General features: G+C 42.5%; 1 protein-coding gene across 4 annotated transcripts in view; it reads right to left on the bottom strand.

Annotated features, from left to right (window-relative positions):
- LOC147031760 (rho guanine nucleotide exchange factor 25-like) overlaps nucleotides 1-25,470 on the bottom strand; it is a 266,797-nt gene that overhangs the window by 123,510 nt on the left and 117,817 nt on the right. The window contains exon 1 of one of the 4 annotated variants that reach the window (XM_085867172.1): nucleotides 22,747-22,964. The exons of 2 other annotated variants lie outside the window; for them this stretch is intronic. In XM_085867172.1, coding sequence (XP_085723298.1) covers nucleotides 22,747-22,942 — 196 coding nt within the window. In that variant the 5' untranslated portion in view covers nucleotides 22,943-22,964. Of the gene's footprint in view, nucleotides 1-2,462; nucleotides 2,548-22,746; nucleotides 22,965-25,470 lie in introns of those variants that run through there. One more of the 4 variants, XM_085867178.1, reaches the window with a different exon arrangement.

Raw genomic sequence — 25,470 nt, 5'->3', positions numbered from 1 at the left:
ATTGGCTCAATGTCAATTACTTGCAGGCACTGTGATGGGATGAGATGGACAGGAGCAGCTCCAGGGATATGCTGCAATCGTGGCAAGGTTCGGCTGACTCAAATTAATGCTCCTCCTGAACCTCTTTGTACATTGTTGACAGTCAACACTCCAAATGCAAGTCATTCCGAAGGACATTAAAACGACTGGCGTCATTCACTGCAGCAACGTATCGAAGGCGAGAAAATGATTTAAACGACGCAACTTGTGGTGTGTTTGAAAGAGCATTCAAACCTTCACGTAGAACAAGCTCATTGAAGAAACTGAAGGGGATAGAGTCTCCCACCATGTGAAAGTGCGAGCTATACCAACACACTCGGAGAGCCATATTCGTCGCTCACATGTGGGCCTTGGCGGATACAAATCAGATAATTCAGGATCCAGATAAAGGATAGGAGATTGAAGGCCCAGCGTCGAGTTGTTTGGTTTGAAAGGGAGCAGATTACTGCATCACTTGAACTCAATTCTGAACCCAGTGAAGACAATGATGAAGATCTGGTCGACTGAAAAATCTAGTCCGTCAGATGAGGGTGATGAGGACGATGAGTTGTCCCCGAGTATACTGCCAAGGTTGGGATACACATTTTGAAGAGACAATCGATATAACAAATAAATTGGCGACACATCACATCAGATGCACGTTTATGTCAATATTTTAATCATCAAGGATATTGATACAATGTTTGTGCCGGCCCGTTCGATATGCACTGTTCCGCGAACCACCACAGACTACAAGTCCGATGGCAGACAGAAACTATTCTTCGTTTCGTTCGTTGTATCATTCGATGTGAAATGTTGCATTGCTCTCAATTCTGAATAAAAGCTCTACATATCGCTGAATCGTAAATTCGGTATTTCTCCATTTCTTCGGTCATAACAGAACGATTCGTCAGTGATGAATCCCGACTGACACAAGATCTTGATATATGTAAGGGGTCAAAGGTCTTGAATCCCTTCGGTCTGCATGAACACGTTCTTAAAACGATATACTCTTGTTAAAAAAAAACAAACAATTGGCCGCTGTCTATGTTTGGGAAAAGGATGCGTTATCAAATTCGCAAAAAAATGGGATTCTTGTTAAGTTTCAGTCCAAGTGAAATCGTTCTTACGTGCTCGATTCTGACTGATATGAGATCGGAGGATATTTTGCCATCAACTTCATGCTTGGGCTCAAAAGTCTAATCAGAACTCTAATGAACGCTAATTTGGGCCATTCTTAAATCCCTTCGGTCGATGGTAATACGTTCTTACGATACATATTTTTGAACGTGACGCCGAGAACTATATCCTTGTGCATGAAATTCTAATTAAGACCGATTTTGGCACCCCCTTTCAAGGTGCCAAGACCCCTTGAGTCGACCTCAGGGCATGCAAGAATCCACATTATTGCATTGACCACCATCATCTATACTCTGGATAGGTCAAACCTTTTGTGCTCGAGAGTCTAATTAAAAGCCTGTGGGCTCTCGGACTATTACTCTTGCATCAAGTGATGGTGTGGCAGATGGGTTAACGGTCACCCTTAGAGTTAGGAGATGCTACAAGTCTCTCTTGGCTGGGAAAGGTGTAATTGGCTGGACATGCCTTGCCTTCACAGTTCAATGCATCTTTCCAACAATTTAACCCTTTTAGGTTGCTGATAACACAACCATGTAACGCCTATGACTTGCACAATAAAGCCTTGCAGCATATATATGTTGCATTGCAGAAAAGCATGCTGACTCACTGTTGGTGTGTGTGTGTGTGTGTGTGTGTGTGTGTGTGTGTGTGTGTGTGTGTGTGTGTGTGTGTGTGTGTGTGTGTGTGTGTGTGTGTGTGTGTGTGTGCGTGTGCGCGCGCGTGCGTATAAAAATCATCCTGCTTGCTCGCGATGGTGTCATCTGGTGGCCGGGGAGGGGGGGGGAATTTGTTTGAGATAGAGATTGGCTGTAGTTGTGAAGTGCTCAGGGTTCGGCATCACGCGAACACTAGTTGCTCGGCCAGATGTTAAGATCTGTCCCGTGGTTGCCTCGGCGCATCACCGTCCCAGCACAGAGATTCCAATTGGCACAGTAACATGACGTTTAGCATGGGTCCAGACCAGGAATCTTTGCAGTGGGTTCCTGACAAGGTCAGTACATGACAAACCACATTCCTAATGGACAACTGTCTCGGACCAGTGGACCATTACGGTAGTGTCATCTCGTGGGATTGGACTTGGGGCACAGGAAACTGTTACCTCAAAGCAAAATTGTGGAGCACGCAGTAAGCACAAAATTTTTATAGCAGCCAGCCACACTCTCACATTGGGGCAAGAAGGACCAGGAGAGCACGAACTGCCTAGATGCTGCCACAACTCAAACAGATATTGTGGAGAAAGGACCTCAGGAGGGTGCGGTGAAGTTATTCGAACTGCCTTGGAGCCTAATTACCCACCAGCTCACCTGGTGTCCCCAATTGAACAAGCCGCCAGAAATAGCAGGGCCCTTTCGCCAAGGAGCAGCAGGTCAGCATCACCGTAGCAGCAGTAGCATCAGCCAGAAGGTCAAGAGGGAAGGTATAACAGGTCCTGGTGGAGGAGATTGCGAAGGTGGGGTGGGGGGACAAGTGCAGCATGCACGTGGCCTCAAGGGTGTTAACAGTGTGTGAATCTGTACTGAAGAAGTCGGCAGTGAGGTACGATCACATGGTGAAGTCGTCACCAGTGCAAGCAGGTATGCAGACAACACAGCACACATGGATATGGTGCAAATTGGGAGATTGGGGCCAAATAACAGAGGACTGGTCAGGGACTCTCACAGGGAGATGTGTTTGTCCATGTTTGCGGTGAGTGGTTTCCACGAGTATACCATCCAAATCCACACTCAATATCATGGAGCAGGCCGATGTAGTGGAGGTTACATGGCCGACTTGCGAGCCGTGTGTTTTGGCATGCGGTGAGTGGACATGCTCGGTACATGACAAACCATATTAGGAATGGACAACCGGCTCGGACCGTTGGACCATTACATTAGAGTAATCTAGTGGTGGACCATTACTGGTGGACCGTTACATTGGATCAAAGCTGCCTGGCCTGTGCCGTCTGTCATGGGTGTGGGGGAGGGAAAGCACGTGAGCGAGAATGATTGCACGTGTGAGACCGAATTTGTGGTGAGTGCAGCACGACTGTGTGAGTGCCTTAAAATGGACATTGAGGAGAAAGGGAGGAACGTGTATGGGGAGGCCGTCAGCAAAGTCGGACTGTTTAGATTTTGAAGGGCGTCCCCAAGGTAAAGCGAGTATGACTCTGGGTGGCAAGAAACAGCATATATGGAGCAGATTGTGGATCTTTCAGTGAAGTTACTTTTGCAGAGAAAGCAAAAATAACAAAAAAGAAGCATCAACAAGCTTTATGCTATGAGCAAGTGGGAGCCCATCACCATAGTAAGCAAGCCCTTGCAGGTTGGTTAGCTTTGTGGTGTTGAAATGCTCCCGCTGGATTTTTATGGAGAACACAATGATTGAAAAGGAAGCATTGCTGGTTGACCTCATTTCATCGCCCCATAAGCCCAACAGAAAAGGGCAGGGCTGGAAGGTAAACTGTGGTGGGAAACAGATTCAACAGGAGTCTTGGAGGAAAGGAGATGGAATTTGTGAGGCAAAGTTGCACGGTGTTCCCCGCGAGAATTGGCGGAGAGACGGTGGCACCACGATGTGCAGGGAGGGGTCACGTGGCCGTAGACCCAGGGAGCGAGCACGCCAGACTGCCAAGTGTGTAAAGAGAGCTGTGCAGATGACACAGTGTGACACATGGTGAGCAAGGCATGCCATGCTGCATACACAGCATGTGCAGCAGGCATGGCTGAAGTGGGTGTGGGACTGTGGTTGTGGGGGCTTGTGGGAGTGTGACGGTGTTGGATAGTATTGCCTTCATTGGTGTTGGATAGTAGGGGGTGTTGGCGTTAGATCGTAGGGGCTTCAGATGTTTTGGAACAAGAAGCCATGCTAGTGTTGGTACAGGTAGTAGCAAAGTTTAATTGCAATGGGTACAAAGGTTCATTGAAAGGCTGGGAGTGTGGTTCATGGGGGAGTATGTTTTGGTTGAGAAAGGGTCCCCTGGGCGTTGGGTGCGTAGACTACACCGTGGGACCCTGAGGGGCAAGCCATATTTGTTGGTCCAGGTAACCAGGGCGAAGACAAGAGGCGCCACATGCCAGGGAGTGCACTGGGGGAAGCCAGCGAGGGCTTACCCAGAATTCGGACAGGAGCAGGTACGCTTGGTGGTGGCCCAGCTTGAAGAAGTCTCTGGTGAAGGGATAAAATGTTACAGAGATGAGGTCTGCTCTGCGGTTTGTTGTTATATCAGTGGGATGGTACTTATTGCAATTCTCGGTTGGCTGTGCTTTTTTTTTACATGGTCTAGGCGCATAGAAAAGTGAGGTGACAAGTTAGAAAGGCAAGGTAATAATGGTGGGTCAATACAGTTTGCAATAAAGGTAGTAAAGATAATAACTACAGCTTGCAATACACTGAGGGCATTGGACTATGATGAGCAAAATGTACCGACTAATTGGTAACATGTATTCAACAGCCAATCAGCACTTCACAATAATTAGCCAATCAGCACCCCACAATAATCAGCTAATGGTGGGTGAGGAGTTGCAAAAGGTGGATTCATTCTTTCTCGTTACTTCCTCCTGTCAATGGGTGGAGCATACTGTCTAAAATATTGAGGCTGACTTTTTTCTTTTTACTTTGGAGTTATTTTCTTTTTTAAAGTACAAAGAATGTAAATAGCTCATTTGAGAGCTCATACATGGTGAAAACCCGAAACCTTTTAACTTATTAATGGTGGGCCAGTTGTTCCACAAGTGAACAAAACAAAGAAAGGAAATAATTAACAGTAAAAGGAGAGAGAGAGAGAGAGAGAAGAGGAGAGGAGAGGAGAGGAGAGGAGAGGAGAGGAGAGGAGAGGAGAGGAGAGGAGAGGAGAGGAGAGGAGAGGAGAGGAGAGGAGAGGAGAGGGAGAGGAGAGGAGAGGGAGAGGAGAGGAGAGGAGAGAGGAGAGGAGAGGAGAGGAGAGGAGAGGAGAGGGAGAGGAGAGGAGAGGAGAGGAGAGGAGAGGAGAGGAGAGGAGAGGGAGAGGGAGAGGAGAGGAGAGGAGAGGAGAGGAGAGGAGAGGAGAGGAGAGGAGAGGAGAGGAGAGGAGAGGAGAGGAGAGGAGAGGAGAGGAGAGGAGAGGAGAGGAGAGGAGAGGAGAGAGAGAGAGAGAGGAGAGGAGAGGAGAGGAGAGGAGAGGAGAGGAGAGGAGAGGAGAGGAGAGAGAGAGAGAGAGAGAGAGAGAGAGAGAGAGGTGACGTGCAAGTAAGTGGGTTGATTGAGGTCGTGTTAATGGAGGTAGAAGATATAATGGGTAGGGATGAGTAGCGACATGAGATATAGTGGTGGATGGCATGCCTGAAGCTCTAAAATGAAAACTGCAATTGAACACCCTCCAGAAGGGAGTTCCAAAATTGGGAGAAAAGAGGAATGAAAGAGTGGAGGTGGGGGGGGGGAGGTTTAAGCCTTGATTTTGAGGGTTTAACCAGGAGCAGGTTGCAGGAAGAATGAATGGATCCTTGAGTAACTTGGTAAGGTGGGAGGGTCGGTACAGCAGAGGCCATGAGATTGGAGATTAAGTAGTAGAAAACACAGGCTACTGAACTGTCTGTGGTATGAGAGCAACATGCCTTTTTACTTTGGCCTCATACTGAAAATGTTAATGTTGAGATCTTTAGATTCCACAGGATTCAGGAGAGATAGATGTGCTTCTCAGGCCCCAGGCTATAGCCCCTCCTGATTGAATGCTCCAAGCCCCATGATTGCACCAGCCTGAGATTGCAGCTTCAGAGGCATCACATTGGATTGGGGATTCCCCACAACACCACAGAGAGCTTCACAGAGAGCACCAGGCTCCCCATGGAGCCCAGGCTGTACCACACCCATAGTTGGGCCCCACTTCCTAATTCTGCTAGGCTAGCCCTCTGGCTGCCCAGTGCTCCTGAGGCCCCATGAACTACAGATAAAAACATTATTGTGGTTCTGAAATCTGATTTTTATTTTCTTCTTTGAATACAGATTAGATTGGGATTTTCTTTTATTCAAAGAGCAAAAAAAAAATCATGATTGAACATAATACTCTCCAAATTTTGGAAAAATCAGGAAAATACAGCCTCAGTTGACCCAGAGACTTCTTCAGGCCTCTTTCCCATTTCCTAACACATGTCCACTCTTAATTAAACATCGAGTATCATCGATCATCTGGTCCTTCCGGATTTGCAATAACAGGGTGCTGGCATGGAAGTAAATGAGCGAGAAATTGTTCACGTAACGTTCATTTGTATCGATCTAATACCAGACAATGGAGAAACACAAATCGCATCTCAGATCACACTCAGCACCACCTGTAAATTGAAGGAGAAAGAACATGACGGTTTTATAATTCAACCCAGAAAAAGATTTCACATTGGTTCTCATAGGCTTTTATGCAATAAAATTATTACTCATTTAGACATTTTATACCCTACGATGTACCTCTGAGTTATCCTGACAATCTCCTGTACGCTTGCCAAAATCCAAATGATTGAATCCTCTTGCCAAGATAAACTAAATGATGGGATAGCTTAGAATTCTTAACCGCACTGAATAACCAACCTTCATGCTCCGGAGATAGCCATCTATTTGATTGAGTCTGAACTACAAATTTTGGAGTTAATCTCCTGCTTGTCTGGTTCGTTTGCTTGGAAACAAAGCTCCTCTTTTTGAGTACACCCCAATATCTCAAACAAACAGTGACCGTCGTGCCGGATCTAAGAAACAAAAATGGGCAAAGATAAGCACCATGAGTGCACTGATGATTAAAATCAGTAAAGCAATGAATTTCAACAAAAGATAACCAAAAAAATAGATCACCTTCAAAAGATTTCACGGCGAAAGGTTGAGAAAACTGCAAATCATCGGAGTCTTTCTGGTTGCTTTCAAGCTAACAATAAGGGATCTTGTCCAAACGCTAACTCTGAAGCATAACAGTATATAGAGTAGATCGTGGATCCTTCAGTGAAGTTACTATAGCAAAGAAAGCAAAATTAACAAAGAAGAAACATCAGCAAGCTTTGTGCCACGAGATTTGCCGAGTCAATTTAATGCCAAATTGGCGACAGTGCAACAAAAGTTTATTGAAAAGAAAAAAAGAAAAAACAAGAAAAGAAAGACAAATCTGTTTTTAATACAAGATTACATTATGGATATGGACTTGAATTGTTGCAGAAAGGTGCCTCCCCACCGCAAGCGCCCTCGATGGAGACATTTCGCAGATGATGCTCACCATGTGTTAACCAGTTCATGCAACAATCTAGCTCAATGCCCGACGAGGGCCAAACATGGATGTGGGAGCACAGCGGAGCTGGACTGGCTGGCAGCCAGGTGTGTGAAATTACAACAGTGATACTTTGTTGCCATGGTAAAGAGATATTTCGGATGTTCTGCACTAAACAGTAAGTGCTCAGTTGACCTCTGTTGATGCGCGGCTTGACGAATAGCTTTTTTCAGAGTTAAAGGAAAGATCAGTAAATCGAGGCCCATTAAAGAGATTTCAGCCAGGTCGGGAGACGGCATGAGATAGCAGTGAGCTGCTCCCTTAAAGCACAGGAGGAAATGTATAGCAGGACTGGAAAGACACAGTTAGGCGATTCCATAAACAGGATAAAAGAGACGTAAATAATTGGAGGTGAGCCACATATTTGGACTCAAGGGAGCTGACATTCAGCACACAAGATAACGAATACTTCTGAGGATGACTGCAGATGGCAGTGAATCAAAAGGCAAGGAGACAAGTCAACATGAGAAGCAGTGAAAAACAAAGAGAACCATCACTTTGAGAAGAATATAAAATTGCTCAGCTCGTTGACTTGGGGTGCCAAGGGGTGTGTCTGTGCCTTGTGAAATCCTATTATAGCATCTGTTATCGTACAGAACCACTATGTAAAGCTTTATATTTGTTGCCAGCTGGTAAGGAAACTTTCTTTGTATATTCCAAGTTGTGACCAGAATGGTCCAATTTACTGCAGAAATAACAGTTATTGGTCGCTGCCATTATGGGTGATTGGCATTAACTTTAGAATAATGAGCTGCCGATGGTGAGATATCTGCTACAAAAGAGCAACCCTGAGGCAGCAGTAATGTAAATTAGAATTTCAATACTTCATGTCTATAACTTAACAGATAGTATGTAGTTCAATAGAGTACTGCTCTCTGCTATGAACTGGTACCCCAGCATCACAGCTGTCTCTCCTGAATTTTGTGCAATCTCAAGCTCTCAAAATTATAGAAATCTCCCATGATGAGGCCAAAGTACGTGGTCAATGTATCACTCTCACGTCATAGACCGGTCGGTGGTCTCTGTTATCCAGTGTTCATTGTATTGGACTGTCCTACTGTTGCCTGTCTGTCTGTCTGTCTGTCTGTCTGTCTGTCTGTCTGTCTGTCTGTCTGTCTGTCTGTCTGTCTGTCTGTCTGTCTGTCTGTCTCTCTCTCTCTCTCTCTCTCTCTCTCTCTCTCTCTCTCTCTCTCTCTCTCTCTCTCTCTCTCTCTCTCTCTCTCTCTCTCTCTCTGCTTTGGGTTGCACTTGTTCTTCCAGTAACCCCCTCACGGTTGGGCTTCCAAAATCTAGGCTCACTGCACACCTCAACTTTTATTCCTCACTTCTCCCATATATCGTCCCTCTCGGACTTCAAGCAAGTAGTGCACCACAATCTCGTCATCCCAATTTATAACCCATAATCTTAATTTACCCCCCATTAACCTTTCCGAAGGAAACCATCTTACCTCTCCTCTTTTCCTGTTGATGAATTTCTTTGATGTTGGTCCCACTTTCATTGCAGCTTACTCTTACATGAGCCTTGCGACTGCACAGAAAAAAGTCCACAAAGAACTATATAATGCCATTGAACTTTGTACATATACATTGTATGTTACTAACTTAATATTGACAGTTTTCTAAAGATTTCCAGTGGCAATGTTGCATTTTCTTGGAATGGAAGATAATGGTCAAATTGTGCCATAAATAACAAATCGAATATCTGATTGAGAAGGAAAGAAGGGAAATGAAAAAGAAAGAAAAGTGAAGGTAAGACAGACAAAAGGAAGGCAAGGAGGATAAAAAGAAAGGAAAATAGAAAGAAAAAAGGATGAATATAACAGTGAGCAAATAGTGAAAGATAACAAAAAGACCAAAGAAAATCAGAACGAGAAAATCAGGAGAGAAGTGTGGTAAGGTCAGAATACTAGAAAATATTAATGAGGAAAGATAAATAAAATTTTCAAAGCTTCAAAGGCAAACAAGAATAAGTTTTTTTTCTTTCTTCAAGTTAGTTGGAAAACTTAAATTACAGGGATCAGTGGTAAACCTGCATACCGTTGGACACTGAATCTCATGTTGGGTACCAGGATGCCAAGTGAAACAGAATCCCATATTTCAATAACAACACACCATCAGTGATTGAAGTTAAAAGGACATTAATCTTTATACACAATTTGGTCATTTCAGGATAATTTTGAGTACATCGATACAGTACTTTCAAAATGACATATGAAGGCCAATGAGTCCTTTCACTCATATGCTGTGTGTGCGTTTTCAGCAAGTCGCTTCTGCTAAGACCGGCACTTTTAACCTACCATTTTTCACACAAAATCTGTAATTAAAAGTCTTTTAAAGATCATTTTCAGAATTCAAACAAAAAGCGTGGCTATCTCTAAATGGTTAACCATAATTTTTGTGACTCTGGATGCAAATCGGACTCACAAAAATATAGGAAATAAAAGAAATATCCATGGATGAGAGGTGTCGACTTCCCATCATTTTATGTTAATACAAGTGAGCAGCAGGCAGTGTATTATATAACACACACACACACACACACACACACACACACACACACACACACACACACACACACACACACACACACACACACACACACACACACACACACACACACACACACACACACACACACACACACACACACACACACACACACACACACACACACACACAATGGAATACCACACGAATCCTGCAGCACTCGGAAGGAAAGATCGAAATACCAGGGCTGAAGACACGACGTGGTATCTTCCAAGGCGACAGCCTTTCTCCCCCTTCTGTTTTGCCTGACTGGATCCACTAAGTAACCTCATTAATGAGCATGGACACGGATACACCCGAACAACCAATAAAATAACGTCCAAGGAAACAAGAAAGGTGACACATCTACTTTACATGGACGATTTAAAACTCTGCACCAAATGACGAAACATTGGCAGAACAACTGAAATTAGTGAAACGATACTCGAACAACATCCAAATGGAATTTGGCTGAGATAAATGTGCCAAGTGCACATTCGTAGAAGGAAAACCAACAAAAACGGACAACACAAAAATCGACCGAGATACAATACAGGAGCAAACCAACAAAACATCTTACAAATACCTTGGAATAGAAGAGGGCAACCAAATATGTCATAAAAAACGCACAAAACAATGACCAAAGAATACCTGTGTAGAACGAGGTTGATCCTGAAAACATACCTTTCCCCAAGGAACAAAATCAAAGCCATAAACCAACTTGCAGTACCAGTGTTCCAATACAGCTGCAGAAGAGTATACTGGCCACAAGCAGAAATCAGAAAACTAGATATCAGAACAAGGAAACTCCTCACTTTCCACAAAATGTTCTACAAAAATTCATGCATCCCGAGAATGTACCTGCCGAGGAAAGGATGTGGTGGCGGCCTGATGGAACTCAAATGCATAGAGCGGCAACTGTAGGATCAGTAGAGTACATGAAAAGTTCAACAGACTAACGAATACAATTTGTAAACAAGCATGAACACAACAAACCCCCAAAAAATCTCACTCACCTTGCAAAAAAACTTCCAAAAACAGGTGCGAATAGAAGATGTCACACACCAAACCGAAACAGCAACAAATACAGCCCCAAATATTGCAAAAAAGGCAAAAGAAAAATCCAAGATATATAGTGACAACTGGGAAAAATACAAAAGAGCAGGGAAAAAGAAAAAAAGAAAAAAAAGTTGGACAGATTTAGGATAGACAAAGAAGGATCACTGAAATGGCTCAGAAGAAGTCAGCTCAATTGGAATGGAGAATGAATAATTATAAATGCCCAAGACCAAGGACACAACACAAATGGCTTAAAAATGGAAGGACTGATCCAATCGGAAAAGGGTAGGTTTTCCAAGGTAGAGAAACAGAAAGCATGAGCCACCTCCTATCGGGATGTAAAAAAAAAAAAACTCATGTCAGAACAGCTGTACACACAAAGGCCAACATGGTATGTCGAGTAATCCACCGTCACATCTGTAGAAATTTCAATATCCCAGTTCCACAAAACTAATGGAAACACGAACCAAAATTAGTCATTGAAAATAAGGACATAATGCTCACATACGACCTGATGATTCGATTCAGCGTGAACATAAAATAAAAACAGTGCTGCAACTGGACATAGCACTCAGGTACAAAAAAGAAAATAAGGCGTTGTTAACTGCAGTTTCAGTAGTCAGGGATATTGGTCTAAATAACCCAGAAATTAAGAAAATGATCAAATAACAAAATCTCAAGAATGAATTGAAAAAAATCCTGGAAGCTTTGGTGCTTTCCTCACAAAATGTTTGAAAATTTGGTGCTTTCCTCACAAAATGCACAATTGTTATGCTAAGTTGCCCCACTAGTGGGGCAACTTAGCTAACAATAGCATAACAATTGTGCATTTTGTGAGGAAAGCACCAAATTTGGCACACCAGTAGCCTATCATATTAGGAACAGATTTGGATATTGGGCCAACTCAAATTCAGCCACTGATGGCTGTGGCAGCCATTTTCCACTGCCATCAAAAAGTTTGAGATGGCCCAATATCAAAATCTGTTCAAAATATGATAGGCTACGAGTGTGCCAAATTTGGTGCTTTCCTCACAAAATGCACAATTGTTATGCTAAGTTTCCCCACTAACCCCCGAAACCCTGGATTTTAGGCATTTACAAGAAACGGTTCAAAATCAATTGCTCTGAAATAAAATTTTGAAAAAGCAACTCAATAATGTCCCCTTAGAATCACCTGAAGACCTCTAAAATATGCATTCCAAGTGTTTAAATCACCATTGGGTGATTTGTTACTTTATTCTTGCAACATGACTTGCCCTATGGTCAATTTTGGGCAACCCCTAAAATTGGTGACCTTTTGACCTCTGGTGATCTACATAATGAAATATTTTGCATAAACCTTCTCGATTTAGATAGAGGGTACATAGACAGACATTATGAGTGGTATATTGTTAAGATTGACCCATCCAGAGCGAAACTACAGTCATTTTAGGTTCCCCTACCCCCAAATTTTGGTCTTCAAAATATATCGGTAGGGTGATGTTTTTTGAGGTGAAAACTACCAGAAAGCTGCCAATTTCACACTGCTATCACCTCAATTCCTCATCTGTAGGTCCTAAACTATCAAAAAAAAAAAAAACAGTGAGCCTTTGCCACCAGAAATGGTACCGATGGGTCAAATTTTCAGGTTTGGCCCATGGACTAATTTCTGCATGAGCTTTGGAAAAATGATTGTATAGCTACTATAGCACCAGCCACTGGGTCAAGGGTATGACAGATGAAGCAGTTTGAGTTGGCAATTCAAAGCAGTGCAAGGTGAAATCTGTGAAGTCATTCTGAAGGCAATCAACACTGCTTACAAAGCCCATGATCAGAACACAGCAATTATTCATTCCAGTTCAACACGACAGTTTGCAAACATGTTTGACAATTGCAGGAAGATAATAGCGCCATTGAAATCCCTTGTGAAGCACCGCAATGTGGATCTAACAGAACTGAGTGGATTCACAAACTTGCTACGTGACGGAAGATTAAGAAAGAACACCCGAGTACAGCCTTACTTGCAGGAAAAATGCCAGTCACCTATGACGATGATGAAATAATTCACTTGTCGAAGCATATAATTATGGCTGCAACACTGGAAAGAGCAGGGAGACAAAGGAAAGAAGGTTGTGAGGAGATTTGGTGACGGAGAAGGAATGGAAGCGGCATGTATGGAATATGGGTGTGATTGAAGTTGGGGGGTGCAAAAGTTGGGAAGGGGGGTGGCGAACTGGTGGGAGAGGTCAAACAACAAATATACCATCAGAGATGGGGAATCCCCTGCCATTTAATGAAAAAGGTCATACATATTCCAGATAATGAGGGAGGTGAATTGGAAGCAAGACACCATTTGGTCATCATCTCGAAAAAGTTCCACAGGGGTGAGGAACGTAGTAACCAAAAATAATTGAAATCAGAGAAGCGGTTTTCCATTTATTACAAAAATTTTTTTTCAAGATGGCCACCCCAGTCGGCCATCTTGGATCCGGCCACGCCCAAAATCAATAGGGTTCTTCCTTTTCAGGTGGTACATGTGTGACCCAAATTTCAATCGATATGGCAAACAGTTTATGAGTTATCACACTCACAGCTATAAATGTTGACGTCCGGACGGACGGACAGCCGGACGGACGGCCGGACGACCTGGGTGACAACAATATCCCCCTTCCACCACGCGGCGTGGGATAAAAAAATCAAATAGATCTAATACTATGTATTGGAATAGAGGAGTGATTAAAGCATTGCATAAATTGTCAATAAAAATTTACTTTAAGACAGGACTCAACTGAGGACTCTCCGAAAGGACCGGTGGGACACCCCCCCCCCCCCCATCTACTTCTCAACAATCCTCTGGAAGAAGTCGTTTCTTTCAAGCTTCTGGGTCTCACTCTCTGCCATGATCTTTCCTGGGAAAGCCACATTTCTAACCTGGCCTCCAAAGCCAGTCACCGACTGGGAATTCTCCATCGTGCAAAGTCCTCCCTCGGCCCACCTGAGCTCCTGATCACTTACAAAGCTTTTGTCCGCAGCCTGATGGAGTACTGCTCTCCCCTCTGGGCTGGTGCTCCTGCCCCTCACCTTTCTCGGCTTCACGCAGTGGAAACCAAGGCATTTCGGATCATTGGTATCTCCCACAATGAGGCTGAGTCTTTGGGTCTCACACTCTCTCACCACAGGCAGGTCGGTGGTCTTTCTGTCTTTGACCATCTTCTCTCCGGTCTTGCCCCCCCCCCCCGCCGCTCTGTCTGCGATTTGTTTCCGCAGTGTGCTCAAGGTCCACCAACAACCCCCATCTGGTAAAATTACCAAAATCACGAATCACTGCTCACCTTCACTCTTTAATTCCTCTTTTTTCCCGGTTTTGGAATAAACTCCCTCACTCTGTTCAATCCCATTCTTCCCTCCAGGCCTTCAAAACAGCTGTTCACCACCACCTTTTATCCCCCATCCAAATCCACGATCTTTTCTACCCCCGATAATCCACCCCAAACCCACCTCCTTCAAATTCCCTGCTTTCCTTCCTGAAATTCCCTGTAATGCCCATCTTCTATTCCCCATGTTCCCCATCCCATCCCTCTCCCTTCCACAGATCTCCAAATGTCTCTGTTCCCCACTGTTTTGTCCTTCCCATGCCCCTCTTGTCTCATGTCCCCCTTTCTGTGCATTGTGTGTTAGCGCTCATACGACCCTTGACAAGGTATACAAAAAAAAAAATTGGGAGGCCAACAAACAAGGTTTGCCCAAGGTGAACTCTTTCATTAGTCCTCGACTTGCCCTTAGCCAACAATGCTAACTTCAACCCCAAGGTTAACTACACCTGAACCAATCCCTGTGGTGAACTTTACCCTAACCCTACCCCTATAAGTTAACTCCAGTGCTAACTAAGACAAACGTCAAGATAAATTCAAGATTAGCCTCATCACTAATCCGAGCAGTAACTTAAACAAGAACCTCAACTAATTCCCAAACCATAACTTTACATTGTTAGATTCTGCATATTGAGTATAACCACATTTACCAATTTGTTCATGACATGAAAGAGAAACTAGAGTACAGTAAACCCTCAAGTATTGTGGGTTCTAATATTGCGGGTTTTGGCCAACCACGGTTGTAGAGCTAAGATGAGTCATTGTTTGCATCCACGTGTACGATTACCTCCCATTACAAGCCTTTTGTTGTTTCTCGCACACTGTTAATTGTAGTAATGAGACCAGAAAAAGGGAATGAAGCTAAATGTCATAATTTATCACCATTGAACAGGAAATGACCTATGGAGGTTCTCTAATACTAGATCTACAAGATCTCGTAGACACAGCAATTAAAAATGGTGCCAAAACATTAAAGGATGGACAAAATTAATCATGCCAAAAGGCAGAGAAAGGCTATGATATTGCGCAAGAAAATTAGATACGTTGGCAAGAAGTGAAAGTGCGGCATCTTTGGGCCGCCATTACTGGATCAATGAATCAACTGTGTGGTAAACATGACTCAAATATCCATGCAAGTAGTCCAGGCAATCGAGCCCATTTTTTCACTTGGTCGGGAACAAATTGCAACAGAAATTTTTTTAGCGCAATGCATTTCTATGAGGTCCCCAGAACACCATGCTAAAAGTCCGAAGAAATCCCTGTTGCGGAAATACGTTTAATTTGCATAAATCCAATATGGCGGCCAATTATCAATATTATGCCATATCTTTGCTCACAGATGACATATTTGAATGATTTCAACTTCTAGAATGGGTATTTTGTATACAAGGATGTACTTGGAATACTTTTAAACTTCCCTGGAACAAAATCTCATTTGCATAAAACCAATATGGCCGCCAAATATCAATATCTTGCCAAAATCTTTGCTCTCGGATGATGTATTTTAGTGATTTAAATTTCTATGATGAGATCTTTGGATCCAAGGATGCATTTATAATACTTAAAAATTTCATTGGATGCATGTAGGACACACGCTTTATGCAAAGTCTGCATATGTATACCTGGCAAATGATGCTTAATCTGCCAGAAAGTCATCCAGATGTCCATCAGCAATTTGAGAAAGGATACCATGTGGTGAGGCGTAGTGATAGGTACTGGGCAGGACTATCCACGGATCTCACAATTGAGCAAGTGCTGATGAGAAGTATAAAGACACATGGAGGCCTGACAAGAGGAAAAGGAATGACAGAAACTCAGCGTTTGGTGTGGGTCCTTTCCATGCCAGCATGCGCAAATATCAACGAGGCCATGCAGAAGATCAGTGGCATCTCATTTGAAACCAGTGACCAGCACAAAGACCTGTCAAAAGCTAGACAAGCTGGAGATGTCAATGACACCATTGATCTTATCAGCTATCTCAGGTGGAGAGATCCATTCGCACGGGATCCGTCCCTGTTTAACATTGCAAATGGCATGACAGCCCAGGAAGGAGTCAACGTTGAAAGATCAAGAACAGTTGGAGAAAAGATTCTTGCATCCATGGTTGGGAAATATGTAGAAGAGTTCACCTTCCGGAAATGTGATCGAGCAGTGACACTTAATTCAAGATCAACTGTCAAGATCAAAGGAGAATCTGTGAAGGTCGATCCACAGTTGATCTTCCAGAGACTGGTAACCAATGGGGGGGGGGGGCGCTGTGAATATCTACAGTCACTCTTCAAATATGAACTGTGTCGTTACCCCCCAGCATTGTTTGAATCTTCCTTCCTTCCCCTGCAGGCCAATAAGGCCGTCCTTGCCGATGTTCTCTGGAAGACCATGCAAGGGGAGCAACGAGAACCAATTGGAAATGTCCAGTATATTATCGATGGTGGTGCGCTATGTCATCGTCTTCCATGGCCAAGAGGTTCCACATATGAGCGTGTCAGTCAGCTTCATGTTACATATGTTACACATAAATATGGGGTGCTACCATTATCTTTGATGGATAACAAGACGGTCCAACAACAAAAGATGCCACGCACATGAGAAGGACAGGGCTTGTTCAGGCATGACAGTAAACTTCACTTGTGGAATGGTTATACAGTCCAAGAAGGAGGAATTCTTGAAAAATGTGACAAACAAACAGCGATTTATTGTTTATCTTGGTGACAAACTAGAGCGGGCTGGGTGTAATATAGATCATGCAAAGCATGACGCCGATGTGCTCATTGTCCAAACAGCTGTTGCATCTGCTAGAATCAAAGACACTGTCCTGATAGGGGATGACACGGACTTGCTCATCCTTCTACTGCATCATGCTGAACTGGATGCACATGACTTGTTCCTGGTTCCAGAGCCCAGGCAATCAGCAAAAAAGACCAGGATATGGTGCATAAAGCAGTCTAAGGAATTTCTTGGTCCTGATGTTTGTGACCATGTGTTATTTATCCATGAAATCCTTGGCTGCGATACAACTTCTCACCTGTTTGGATTGGGAAAGGGTTTAGCAGTAAGGAAGATCAAGAGTGTTGCCCTGTTCCGTCAGCAAGCGAAGGTGTTCAGCCAAGAAGGACATGTGGCAAAACAGGACATTATTGCAGCAGGAGAAAAATCACTCGTGTCATTATATGGTGGTGCCAAAGAACAAGGACTGGACACTTTACAATAAAGGTGATTTTGTGAGAAGGTTTCCAAGAGCACATCTCATGTAGAACCTCAAACTCTACCCCCAACTTCAGCAGCTGCAAAGTATCACAGCCTCCATGTATATTATCAGATGATGGAGTGGAAAGGAAGAAGCATCAACATGAAGCCGGAAGAGTGGGGATGGCACATGGTGGATGGACAATGTTTGCCAATACAAACTGACCAGCTTGCAGCCCCATCACAACTACTGGATGTCATCTGCTGTAACTGTAAAACAGACAGTAATACAAAGAGGTGCACATGCAGAAAGTGTAGTCTGCATTGCAGTGCTGTTTGTGGAGAATGCCGTGGGACAAGTTGTGCCATCTCACAGCTACCAGATTTCACTGATGACTATAATGATGACCTTGATGGGCATCTTCAGTAGGGTATTAATACGCCTGCAATGAAACACGAGCCAAAGAAGTGACTGTCATAAATTTGATCACAAAATATCGATATTTGGTGGCCATATTGGATTTTATTAAATTCATCCATCATTTTATTTAAACCCATCCAATCAAAATATTAAACTATCCCAAATTTAGCCTTTGATCCCCTCAAATATTCTCGAAATATAAACCGCTCAAACCTGTTGTCTGAGAGTAAACATATGGCAAAATATTGATATTTAGCAGCCATATTGGATTTATGCAAATGAGATTTTGTTCCAGGGAAGTTTCAAAGTATTCTAAGTACATCCTTGTATACAAAATACCCATTGTAGAAGTTAAAATCACCCAAATATGTCATCTGTGAGCAAAGATATAGCACAATATTGATAATTGGCCGCCATATTGGATTTATGCAAATTAGACATATTTCCGCAACAGGGATTTCTTAGGACTTTTAGTATGTTGTTGTGGGGACCTCATTGAAATGCATTCTGCTAAAAAAAATTCTGTTGCAATTGGTTGCCGATCAAACCTTATTTTGCCTGGACTAAAGGGTTCCTGCCAGAAAAGCGCAAAAGGTTCATTCCATTCCTGTGATCCTCTTGTTGAAAGGATGGAAAAAGTGCTTAATGTTTGGATCGAGGACCAAACAGAAAAAAATGCCTTTGAATCGACCGATGTACAAGAGAAACCATTGTGGATTTACTCGGACTTTGAGTGGACCGGTGATATGAGAGAAATCATTGCAGATTTACTAATGTTTTCATGAGGCACCCGGGGCCAAAGGCTCCAGTCCAACCATGGCTCATGGAACTAATCAAGGTGAACGGATTTATGCCAGAGAAGGTTTTTAATGCAGAAACAGGATTATTTTGGAAGAGGATGCTATCTCGTACATTCCTGTCAAAGCAGGGAAGATCTGCTCTGGGTCAAGGTGGCCAAGGATAGTTTGACCCTTCTTTTACATATGTGGCAATGCAGCAAGCCATTTCATCGTGCTCCCGATGATCCAACAGCCAATGAAAGTTCTGCATCCACATCTTTCTACCTTCCACCCTCCTCCCTATAGCAGCATCATCATCTCCGAGCTAAGTCTTGTTTTCTATTTATGGCAGAGTACAGTTCAAACAAATACGTAGCATGTTTGCCCTCACCCACCTCACTCGTTAGAGTGCATACCTCCGCCCCGTAATTCCTGATCCACGAGAACATATCAGGCCCAATACATTTGTAAAATATGATTCTACATCATTTTTGGCCCTTTCTCTAAATGGTGAAGAATCACTAAAAAAAATTATCAGATCCGGATCCGGATTTGGATCTTCACCAAAATTGAGTCAATTCTTCCTAGTCACACACCCAGTGTCCACCAAGCTTTGTCTGAATCCATAAACAACTTTTTTGAGATATCGTGTTATATATCGGTTTAGCCCAATCTCTCAATGGTGAAGAATCACTTAAAAAAATTCGAGTAGCCAGATCTGGATCCAGATGTTCACCAAAATCTAATCAGTTTGTACTTGTCACACACCCAACCTGCCCACAAAATTTCATCTGCATCCATCCAAAACTTTTTGAGACATCTTGCACACAGACAGACAAACAGACAGAAAGGGGTGAAAACAACCTCCTTCACCATCGGTGGCAGAGGTAATAAACAAGAAAAAGAAGTTGTGCAAGGCACAATACTTGCAAGGTCCACCCCCCCTCTCCAAAGGTTGCCATGGATACATCAAATTGTCCATTTCATGAAGATTAAAATTCACAATCTTAATCAAAGCTCAAGTCAATAGGATGTTGATTGACAATTTTTCAGTTGAAAATTTATTTTAGAAGTTTGACCTTGAGCTGACCTTTGGCCTTTTGATATCAAAAATAGTTGGTTTCCCAATCCAGTGACGCAGTATGTAAATCTTGTTCAAATTTTTAAGTCAATCGGGTGAAAACATGACAATTTTAGACATTTGATCTCAACATGACCTTTGACCTCAAAATCAATCGGCTTCTCAGTTGAGACTACTTCTACAACTTGATAAAGTTTCATGACGATCGGTTTAGAATTGTGACCTGGAGGCGATAAACAGACACAGAATAACAAGCCGGTAGGTGGACATGGGTAGTTGATCAAGTCGAATTTAGTCGTTTTTCAGCCATTACTAGCCAACAAAAGCGTCCATAGCAACGGTTCTTTCTCACACATAACTAGGACATACCATGAACCTACCATACCAGTTTCATGTATATCTGACTCATAGTATCTGAGATATAACGAACTTCGTTTTTTTATTGTTTTCGACCAGGGTTCATTCAAAGTTTATCTTCTCCGACAGTTTTCATAGGATCCGGCTGGAAATTTTTGACAATATGGCTGAATGTACTGCCCACAGTCGCTCGTGGCCCGATTTTTGATTTTCGAAAAAAATTAATATTTGAGATTTTTTTGAAAATTTCAAAGGTCCGTTGCTAGGCAACGAATGGATCCATAGCAACGGTTCTAATTTGCACACAACTAGGTCATGGTATGAACCTACCAACCAAGTTTCATCGAAATCGCCATTGTATTAACGGAGCACTGGACCGAACAGACATACATACAGACAGACAGACAAACATATCGATGGAAATACTGATAAGGGTAAACTAGATCTACTACGCAACAAAATCGATGAATCAAGATACTTGAAAGTTTTTCGATTTTGCAAGGAACAAACGAACAGACAGAAAGGGGTGAAGACATCACCTCCACCCACCTTTGGTGGCAGAGGTAATAAATGCACGTTCCATAATCACTAAAGATTTTGCCTGTTCTTTTGCATCCATATGTGTTTTTTGATAAATCCTCTGTGACGACATCAAGTGAAGGTCCTACTATAAGACCTCACATTTGTTGCAACCTTAGTGATAAAACTTCAACAAGAAATCGTTTTGCCAGTCATGGGTGACTGAAATTTTAACTCGATTCTTTGCCAAAATTATTTAATTTGAGCTTCGGCAACATTACAAACTCATTCATGATTTTGGATCGCTGTTAACAATGTGAGCTTCCTTTACAAATAAAATAGAAACACCATCAAACAAACACTGACGATAAAACTTCAAGTGGCCTCCACATTGTATACACAATCACAAAAATGAGGTAGGAGCGTTAAGAACTACTCATTCAAAATAATTCCTTGGCCATCGTATTCAGAGCAAGATCAGTGTCTGCTTGGAACTCACTTATGATTGTTTCTAATTTCATTTAATTCAGAGATTTGAACAATGTAAAACTTCATTCAGAGCTTAAATGGATAAAAGGCAGCATGGTAATGAAACCTTTTTCTTTTGTCACAACCTCTATATAATTATTTCATGATGATGATCCTCAAAAAACACTTTGAAATACAAAAGTTTGCACTTATTGTTTCATTAAGGGTTTTCTAAGGGTATTGATCTCAGAATACCGTTCAAACAATACTGAGTTGATCTCAATCTGAGATCTAAACGAAAACTCTAATCTCGAGACAGTGAGACTTCCTGAAAGTTCAACAACAAAAGCCTTCAGACGTAATGGTGCTTCTGGTTGCCAGAGGAGATGGTGCTGAGAAGACTTCAGAAGTGTTACAGTAAGTGCATAAATACAAGTACTAACAAATAAGATGGGAGAGAGGTAAAAAAGGTAAACAACTATTTTCCTTACATTGATACTGCGTTCCATAATATTGGTGGTGAATCTCAGACACACATTCCCACAGATGTACCCAACTATACATCAATATCTATTGTAAATATTGGTATATGTGAATGTTTGAGTATCTGCATGCAGATACACACAATTAAAAAAAGACAAATACAGGGACAGGTTATCAACTAAACACTGTAACTTCCAATCTGACTTCTAAAAACAAGATGAAGAACTAAAAGGCACCCGGTACAGCGCATATCTCCGCCACGTATTCCCTGATCCACGAGAACATATCGGGCCAAATACATTTTTGAAATATAATGCTATACAGTACTATATCGTTTTTTGGCCCTATCAACAAATCACTTAAAAAAATTAAATAATTCTCGTATCCAGATCCAGATTCATATCTTCACCAAAATTGAATCAATTATTCATTGTCACACACCCAACGTGTCCACCGAGTTTCGTCCGAATCCGTCCACAACTTTTTGAGATATCGTGCTATATATCGTTTTTGGCTTTATCTCTTAATGGTGAAGAATCACTTTAAAAAAAATGTAGTCGTCGGATCAGGATCCGGAACTTCACCAAAATTTAATCAGTTCGTCCCTATCACACATCCAACCTGCCCACCAAAGTTCATCTGGATCCCTCCACAACTTTTTGACATATCCTGTACACAAACAAACAGACAGACAAACAGACAGAAAGGGGTGAAAACATAACCTCCTTCACCTTCGGTGGTGGAGGTAACAAGGATAAAAACTAGAAAAGTAAAAATTGCACGGAGTGCAAGGATTAATAAAAGGGGTAGAAGGAGAATTAAGACTCTGACAGCAACAACATTGCACAACTTGATGAGAAACTTCTGGAAACGAGTCAACAGTTAGTAATCTCTAACAGCATTGTTTGGAATCACTAAAAACGATATACAGTATACAACAAGAGCTATTCTCATTCAAAACCTGTGATGAAGGACAGGGTGACCCTTCAATACAGCGACCAGAGAATATTCTGCTCCTCACATCAAAGAGATGGGAAAGAAAGACAAGCAGGAAATGTGGTCTTGTAAAAGTACAATAAAGACCAAGCGAATGAAGACCTGCTCACCCCCGAGAGCTCTTTGAAAGCAGCACAGGTGGCAGATAAAGAAACAGCAACCTCGTCTGCAACTGCAACAACTTCTCATTCCGTCAACCGTCCACAAAGAGGGGGTCCAGGCCCAGGCAGAGACCAATGAGGGGCCACACCTCGCATTGCTGTTTTCCGACCAGATCTGAAGCAGGCACTGTGGCTGCCTCAGCATGGCAATTGTGCCAGTGGGAGGGGTGGGAAGGGAATGGGGGAGGTTGGGGTGACTGGACCTACCGAGATGCGAATTGGCAACCCAGAACAACCGACTTTCAAACCACGCCAAAACTTGCAAATGGGTTATACTTGGTGCAGTTACAACTAATGATAAGACTATTGACCACTTACAATATTTAAGAAGCACGTTTCATGCAAACCCATTCCAGATATTTTTTGCCCAAAGGTTTAAGACTTCACCCCCTTTATCTTTCCCTTTACAGTGACCCATTCTGATAAAAAGATAGTGCCAAAGGTCATCCAAGGCACAAACTCCTGCACAATGTAAAAATATACTACAGTAGCCTGCGTATGATGTGGAGATAAAACAACCTTCACAACAATTCATAATGGCATCAATTATCATTCTAATTAAACCCTACAGATGTATCCGCAAATCCCTTGATATGCATCGCTTCTGGGATAAATGTGTGAGTGCATTAGCAAGGTTTCATGATTAAAATAGGGGAGAACATGTGAAGGCAGAAAAACGAAAATGCAGTGAGAAAGGCGTAGGAAGGGAATGTGAAAGCAATAGGGTGAAAGAGTAACGAGAGACATTAAAGAACATGTGGGAGCAAGTGAGACAATTAGGGGGTGGGTTTGTGGGTGGGAGAATCGAATTCATAACTGGGAAACATGATAAAAAAAATCATGATAACATGGAGAAATGGCTGTCCTTAATAATGTAAGCTAAATAACAGGATGGACAAGTAAACATAAATGTCTTCAAAAATGTACAGCTTAAAAAATAATTGCAGTAGCTCACAAAAATACACTGCAGAAACTAGAACGGTACTCGGTAGAGTGCATACCTCCGCCAGGCTGAACGGTTTACATTTTGTATCCCGCTGATAACCGGATCTGGATCCGGACCTTAACCGAAATCAAATCGGCTTGTTCTTATCACCCAACCAACTCATCCAGCTGGTTTTGTCACAACTCGTCCACAACTTTTTGAGTTATCGTGCTTCATATAATTTTTGGTCATTTCTTCCTCGTCACAAACCCAACTTGTCCACCAAGTTTCATCCGAATCCGTCCACAACTTTTTGAGATATCCTGTTCACATTCCATCAGCTGTTCGCAAAGACAAGCAAACAGACAGACAGTCAAACATGGGTAAAAATATAACATAACCTCTGTCCATAACAATATATATATATATATACACATACAGTGCCTTCAGAAAGTATTCAGACCCCTCGACCTTTGTCACATTTTGTTGTGTTACAGCCTGAATTTAATATGGATTAAATTTAAAAAAAAAAATTTTCACCGAACCACACAAAATACTCCATAATGACAAAGTGAAAACATGTTTTAAGAATTAAAAAATAATTAATTTAAACTGAAAAGCTGAAATGTCTTGCATCAATAAGTATTCAACTCCTTTGCTATGACACTCCAAATTGAGCTTAGGTGCATCCAATTTCCTTTTATCATCCTGGAGATGTCTCTACAACTTGATTGAAGTCCACCTTGGCCAATTCAATTGATTGGACATGATTTAGAAAGAAGCACACCTTTCGATATGAGGTCCCACAGTTGACTGCATGTCAGAGCAGAGACTCTACCATGAAGTCTAAGGAACTGTCTGAAGAACTCCGAGATAGAATTATGAGGAGACATAGATCTGTGGAAGGGTATAAAACAATTTCTAGAGTGTTGAAAGTTCCCAAGAGCCCAGTGAGCTCCATCATTAGGAAATGGAAAGAATATGGAACTAACCAGACTCTTCCTTGAGCTGGCCGTCTACCCAAACTGAGGGAGGTGACCAAGAACCAAATGACCACTCTGACAGAACTACGGAGTTCTTGGCTGAGATGGAAAAACCTTCCTGAAGGACAACAGTCTCTGCGGCACTTCACAAATCGAGGCTTTATGGTAGAGTGGCTAGTCAGAAGCCACTTCTGATAAAAAGGCACATGACAGCATGTCTGGAGTTTGCATAAAGGCATGTGAAAGACTCTGAGAGCACGAGGCAAAAGATTCTGTGGTGTAATGAGACGAAAATTGAACTCTTTGCCTTGAACGCAGAGCGCTATGTCTGGCAGAAACTGAGCACAGCTCATCACTCATCTAACACCATCCATACCGTGAAGCATGGTGGTTGCAGCATCATGTTATGGGGCTGTTTTTCATCAGCAGGGAGTGGCAAGGTTGTCAGGATAGAAGGAACAATGGACGGTGCCAAGGACAGGAGAATCCTTGATCAAAACCTGCTCGAGTCGGACATGAATCTGAAACTGGGTCGGAGATTCACATTTCAGCAGAACAATGATCCGAAGGACAAAGCTAAAGCCACACTGGAGTGGCTGAATAAGAATAAAATTAATGTTCTTGAATGGTCCAGTCAAAGTCTTGACTTGAAACCAACTGAACATTCATGGCGAGATCGAAGATTGCAGTCCATCGACGATCCCCATCAAACTTGGCAGAACTAGAGCAATTTTCACGTGAAGAATGGACAAAGATTTCACCATC

The sequence above is a fragment of the Eptatretus burgeri genome, chromosome 2 (assembly GCF_056783735.1).
Source record: "Eptatretus burgeri isolate ZD-2024b chromosome 2, Ebu_testis_v1, whole genome shotgun sequence".
NCBI lineage: Eukaryota > Metazoa > Chordata > Myxini > Myxiniformes > Myxinidae > Eptatretus > Eptatretus burgeri.
Note: the sequence above shows the minus strand (reverse complement) of the source record. Positions and strands in the feature narration are given on the sequence as shown.